At 45.8% G+C, this 6261-nt stretch overlaps 1 protein-coding gene across 1 annotated transcript; it reads right to left on the bottom strand.

Moving 5' to 3' along the window:
• Positions 1–4480: 4480 nt before the first annotated feature.
• On the bottom strand, positions 4481–5401 carry LOC123144084 (RING-H2 finger protein ATL56). The gene has a single exon (XM_044563098.1). It carries the CDS (start codon positions 5253–5255, stop codon positions 4704–4706), a length of 552 nt encoding a protein of 183 aa, XP_044419033.1. The 5' UTR covers positions 5256–5401; the 3' UTR covers positions 4481–4703.
• Between the last annotated feature and the right edge of the window lie 860 nt (positions 5402–6261).

Genomic DNA, 6261 nt, shown 5'->3' with positions numbered 1-6261 from the left:
AACTAACTTGAGTCATGAGCTTGAAGGTGAGCAAGTACACAATCTGTAGATCGTGGTCTATGGCGAAGGCGCGAAGCTAGCCCACCCGTGATCAAGGAAAAGGTTCCCATTGACATCGTGGAGCTTGACCCTCCAGTCACAACCAGTGTTAGTTCTTATGAAAATCTCCTATAGAATAGTACCCATGTGCTCCCAGAAAGCACCTAACAGATTCGAACTTAGGTGCTAAAACCAACTTGCAAAAGTGAGTTGGACCTTTGCACTCATGGAGGTGCCCAACATTCGTTGGCTTTGCCCGATGCTTCCTGGAGGCGCTTCCTTCCACTATAGCATTGCACTTTGAACAACTGTCTGAAACATTGTTATGAACGACCAATACACCCGTAGACCACTGCAGCGAAGAACAACAGGGTGAATAAACTACTGTACCAACATAAATCGAACCAAAGCATGTAGAATCCGAATAATGTGCATGCTAACGACCGATCTCCGTGATACGTGGAGCACACCTTCACGAAGATCATCGATGAACACAGACCCAATACAAGCGCTCTTTTCCCCAAACACATGATCGTTAGTTTGTCAATCATGCATTTGATCGCTTCGTTTTTTTGATCGCTTAGGCATAGCTTTGATATTATATGACTTTTCTATTTGCCAACTTGTTTTGTGTGTGTGCTCACACGTTAGTATGGGTTGTGTGCATTCTAGCTGTGCAGAGGATGCGTGTGTGCTCGTTGTGTATGTATCCTCTTAATGCTTCATTTTGAGTGAATAAAACCCACCCTTTGTCCAAAAACCAAGCCCAGACTCCACACGAAATACAACCTTAATGTACACGTAGATCGCCGAATCTACACTATCGTTATCGGTTCACAGTCGATGATAAAATGCAATAAAAAATAATATGGCTCTATAACCGGTGTCGGGATCTAATCAAATGCACAGACCCTGGGACACGGTCGAACCAATTACCCTAGAGAACCATAGCCGATGTTTCAATTGATATGGGCGAAGATGCCATAGTAAGGTGGATGTACTTATAGCGTCCAAAGCAACCGCCGTGGGTGCCCGAGGAGGCGTCGATGGAGCGCCTGGGAAGGAGGCAAACCCCAATGGGAACAAGAGCATACACATGAGAAGTTCCAGTTCCTGTCGTGGTTGTTTTGTGATAGAAATCTAAACCTGTGTCTATGAATTGTTCCATGAAGGGCTTTTTCAATTCTATTTCTTAATGCTATCGTTAGTTTATCTTAATTACTTCTCTTATATTTTGCGTATGCTTGCATGGAGAGTATAATCATAAGTAGGTATTTGTTCAAGTAAGAACAATACCTTAGCTCCCCCCCCCCACAACACTTATCGAATCAACGAACGATAACTTAATGAATCACGATGAAAATAACCTGAAGAAATTCCCGTGTGTCCTCAAGAGAGTTTTAGTTATTATAACTGATATCTCATCCTTATCATACATAAGGACTGGGTCACTTGATGCACTCTATTTCTTTTATTACTATTTATCTTATTACACTTTATCTTACTATCAAACAACCTATCAAAATATCTTTATGGCATTTTATAGTGAAACCTTGCTGAAGACTACTTGTCAATTACTTCACCTCCTCGTTGGATTCGACACCCTTACTTATCAAAAAGGCTACAATAGATCCCCTATACTTGTGGGTCATCATAAGAGAACAGGGAGAAGTGATTTTTCTTCTTCTTCTTCATTTCACTAGTTTTTCTTCCAAACTTAGGATGACACCAAGGGTTTGTGGGTGTTTGTGCTGCACAAGTTTGGTCATTTCTCTCCTATTAATAAGATGCTAAAAACACATGTGGAAGTTTTCAGAATAATAATAATTAAAGACAATTATCATGTTAGAAATATACCCTAGAGGTGAACATAGATAATTATATTTTGTTGTATCCATGAATTATGAAATGTTCCTTCAATAATATCATTTTAATTATTGGAAAATATGTGATTTGTTCATTCCAAAAAAAGTGTTTTGTTTCTGAAACTATATGCTTAAATCATTAATCCAAAGTTGTCCTTGGTCAGAGTTCATGTGAGGACACATATGAATATTACACCAACATGGGTGTTGGTTGATGACCATGTTTTGGTGATCATGGACATTGAGATGTCGAACCAATAACGTTAACTCATGTTAGGAACATGGTGTTGGACGAACCCAACTTGAGATATAGCAAGAATGCTTTTTAATTGTTTCTTACAATGTGTATGCTATGTTCTCACACCTGTCATTGTATGTGCTTCAGATGTGTAGTGACTTAATTACTTAGGGTTGCCAAATGCTATCTATAGCTGGTAGTCATAAAGGTCGATTTCTTGTTTGTCATGAAACATGCTACGAGATATGGTCAGCTGAGATGGGATTTGCCCCTCTCTGGAATGAGAGAGACATCTCTGGTCGCCTTGAGTGATCGGATCTAAAAATGCATGCTCTTGGACATCTTCACTCTCTACTGGTAACAACTTAACTTGTCATCAAATTCATGTGTTACTTGTATTTTGTCACACATTAATAGACGAATCTTATGTTTAGCCTCCACCTTCTTGTCTTAGCGATGTGGAACTTGACCTTGTGCATACTCTGAATTTTCATCATCTGCTTCACGCCTCATGTGTTGGACCTACGAGGGCTGAAATTCCACGGTTTCGCTAAACATCATGTGCCTTAATTTTTTGGTGGCGTTAGTCCAATTCAGGTGAGGCCGAAGGAGGGGGCGATGTGAGATGCGTAGCGATGAGTGTCAATCTCGGCGAGACCGAGCCAAGACCTCATCGGAGACAGGGACGACGGCGAGCGACAACGAGCTACGATGCCCTAGGCGAAGGCGAGGAAGCAGGTTGGCGAGTAGGTGTCGGGGAGGGGGCATACGGGGGTCATTGTCATTGCCATAAAACGACAGGGCTTAGAGGGATGGTCCCGACAATGACAAGCAGCGACGGTGGAGACCTTAAGGGGAGGGCGGGATGGGGAGGAAGAAAAAGAAAAGAGGTTGAAGATGAACAGCGCGGTGCGACCATGGCCGTTGGATGGTGACCAACGGCTCAAAATCCGCAGAAAATTTTCCAGTTAATTGATGAATAAGCAACTCAAGTGGTTTCGATCATTGCATGATTTGAACATGACTTAACCTGGAATAATTCTTTGTTCATTCCTCTGAGCACAACGGAAGATCTCTTACTGTTATAAGATGTCACCATTGCAAACCCTACTGTGTTTTGCGTACATGGAACTACAGACACTTATCATCAGCCTTCCGAAATAAGAACTCATCACTGTAGCATGATAAACTGATAATGGCACCGGCACTGACCAACCAATGAAGCTCGTTTAACACTGAGAGACAATGACACTGATGTAAACCAACCATTACGTTTAGGGGGGATCACACATCACTGATACTAAGGTTTTAGGGGGCATTACACATCACTGACTCGGTCCTGAAGCAATATTTATGACTCATGGACAACAATTGAGCAAATTATTGGGCTAAACCAAATTCGTAGAGAAGCGAAATTGTTCACTAGGTACGGTAGAGCTCATCATGTAATAAAATTAACAAATCAGGCGCAGAGTCTGTTTTTTTTCCTTTTCAGAAATCAACTCTCACCATTGGATTGACTAATGGATATTGGATAGAAGTATCCTGACAAAAAAAATGATGACCAGTTTTATTACATGCATGGTTGCATATTTAGAACAAGATGCATGGTTGCATATAGAACAAGATGCATGGCTGAGTGTAAGACTGTAAATGATGTCAAGCTCTCAAGTTCCTGATATCTACTTTCAAATCTATTTATTGGTCCGTAATAACAAAGCAACAAGAATCAATGAAGGCTCATAAAGGTGGTCATGGCAAGTCTTCTATTCTCTTTTTGGAGAGGGAAACAAGTTCTTCCGTATCGAGAATTCAGAAATAATTTGTACTATTATTGTTCAAGCCATGAATTAGTGAGTTTCGTGATTATAGAAGGGGCAAAGCGTATACCTCTGCTGCCAAGAAAAGCTATCCATGCATAAGATAAATCACACGCCACATTATCCTCATAAGCAAATTCTACCACAAGAGTTGCTCTTTAATGCCCAGAACTACACTGATAAGAACAGAACAGGCTTACAACAAACTGATTGGATCAAACTTGTTTCCTAGGTTTGGAGTTGGGCCCATGTTTTAGAAACTCATTTTCATCTGGAGCTCTTGACATCACTATCCTATAATTGTCCCACAAGAGCATCACATCACATCAAAGCTTATTCCCTTTGGATCAAACTTGTTTCCTAGGTTTGTAGTTAAGCAAATACTTGACATTGCCAATTGTGATGCATATGAGCATTGACGATTCATTCGTTACTACTCCCCATACTATCGTACGCATCACAATTAACAATTGGCACCACGAGCAACTTGGATGAACTACACAATACTGAGATGAAAATAGATAAAGAAGTTGACATTGCAAAGTTCTCCTTAAGGAGAAACTTGTTTTATGCATCGTCTCCCTGCCTCTCGCTTTACAACAGCAGAAAGATCCACACAAAGCAGGCTAGACTACAGAGCAAAGCGGGGAGGCTTTTCGTCGAACAGCTGACGGAAACCGAACCTTTACAGCCCTGGCGCGGCGCAACTTCTTGATGCCGTCCCATGCCGGTAGCTCGCGATCAGCTGACGGGGACGGACACCGTGGCGCGGCAGACGGGGCACCCCGGCGACAAGAGGAGCCACCGGTCGACGCAGGCGGCGTGGAACGCGTGGCCACAGGCGGGCAGCGCGCGCCACCGCTCCCCGGCGCGTGCAGCGTCGAGGCAGACGGGGCAGATCCGCGGCGAGGAAGGGTCGCCGTCGCCGCCGCCGCCGCCATCGCACGGGCAGGGCACGAAGCTGGGCAGGAGGCGGATTTTGGCGGACGGGAGGCCGACGGCGGGGGGCGGCGGCGGAGCGGAGGAGTCGGGCGGGGCGCGGTGCCGGCGGCGGCCCTGCTGGCGGAAGGCGCGCGCGGCGACGAGGAGCGCAAGCATGAGGATGACCGCGGCGGCGGCGAAGAGTAGGAAGAGCACGAGCGCGGCGACCATCACGGCGCCCCGCACGCCCAAGGAGAGGATGCGCGCCCAAGCGCCGGCGCACGCGGGGGCGCGTCGGCGCTTGGCGGCCTCCCGCAGGGGAGGCTCCGGCGCGGCGGAGGCCGAGGGCCTGCCGGCGGCAGGCGGAGCCATTCGCTGCGGCGCCTTTGCCTCGGCTTGGCTTCCGGGACGGGGTGGAATATCCGGTGGCGGTGGCGGTGGGGAGGATATTTTTGGGAACGGGAATTGGGGAGGCACGGCACGGCACGGTCCCGTTTTTAGCGCCACCGTTGGGCGTTCTGGTGGCTTTTGTACGCGCACGCGCACGGTGCTTCTTCTGTTTCACATGCCCACACGGCAAAACTGGGCAAGCGAACATGTGAATAAAAAGAAGGAATACGGCCGAGCGCAGCCGACTGATTCCACGCGCAGACCATGAGTCGAACAGAATGTTAGGTTATTATAAACAGTTTTGGGTCAAGCTTAATCTAGATTATCATCATCGCAAATTTACTAGCATGATAAATCACATACGACAGACAAGAAACATCAGCATGTTTGCACACGGACAAAAAAGCACATAACAAGAGAGAGAGGTGTTTAGAACATAAGGAGTAAGGGGCTGTTTGGTTCTATGCCTAGGAATGCCACATTTTGCCACACATTTCTTGTCACACTTGTCTAAGGTTAGTTCTTCAAAATGAGAGCCACAAGTTAGCAAGCCTAAGGGAATCTTGCCATACTTTTTGAGTGTATGTCATATGAGGCCCTAGTGTGGCAAAAAGTATATTGCCTAAGGTAAGGCTTGAACCAAACACCCTCCTAAGTTGGTCAAAGTTGACTAACCTTAGATGTGGCAACATGTGGCAACCATAGTCACAAACCAAACAGCCCCTAAGTACCAGTTTGCCGAAAATTTTGGCACGGCAGTGTCGTCGTTTATGGTGGTGAAGATGAGGTGGTGCTCCACTGTAGAGGAAGCAGACGAGGCGTGGTTAAGGATGTAGTTGACCTTGAGCGAACAGTCGCACCTACGCGCTCCCTTAAAACATTATCGCCTCACACAATGCAGGTTCTCACAAGACAACGGTTTCAAAGACATGGTCTCCCGGCGGTGCACACGGATGGGGTCGCCGTGGAGGCGTCACAACAGAAAAAA

Source organism: Triticum aestivum, chromosome 6D (genome assembly GCF_018294505.1).
Source record: "Triticum aestivum cultivar Chinese Spring chromosome 6D, IWGSC CS RefSeq v2.1, whole genome shotgun sequence".
Lineage (NCBI taxonomy): Eukaryota > Viridiplantae > Streptophyta > Magnoliopsida > Poales > Poaceae > Triticum > Triticum aestivum.
The sequence above is the reverse complement of the archived record's forward strand: the minus strand, read 5'-3'. Positions and strand labels throughout refer to the sequence as shown.

What these genes read in the sequence shown, in the direction of transcription:
- LOC123144084 (XM_044563098.1), bottom strand. Translation starts at nt 5,255, where the DNA reads ATGGCTCCGCCTGCCGCCGGCAGGCCCTCGGCCTCCGCCGCGCCGGAG.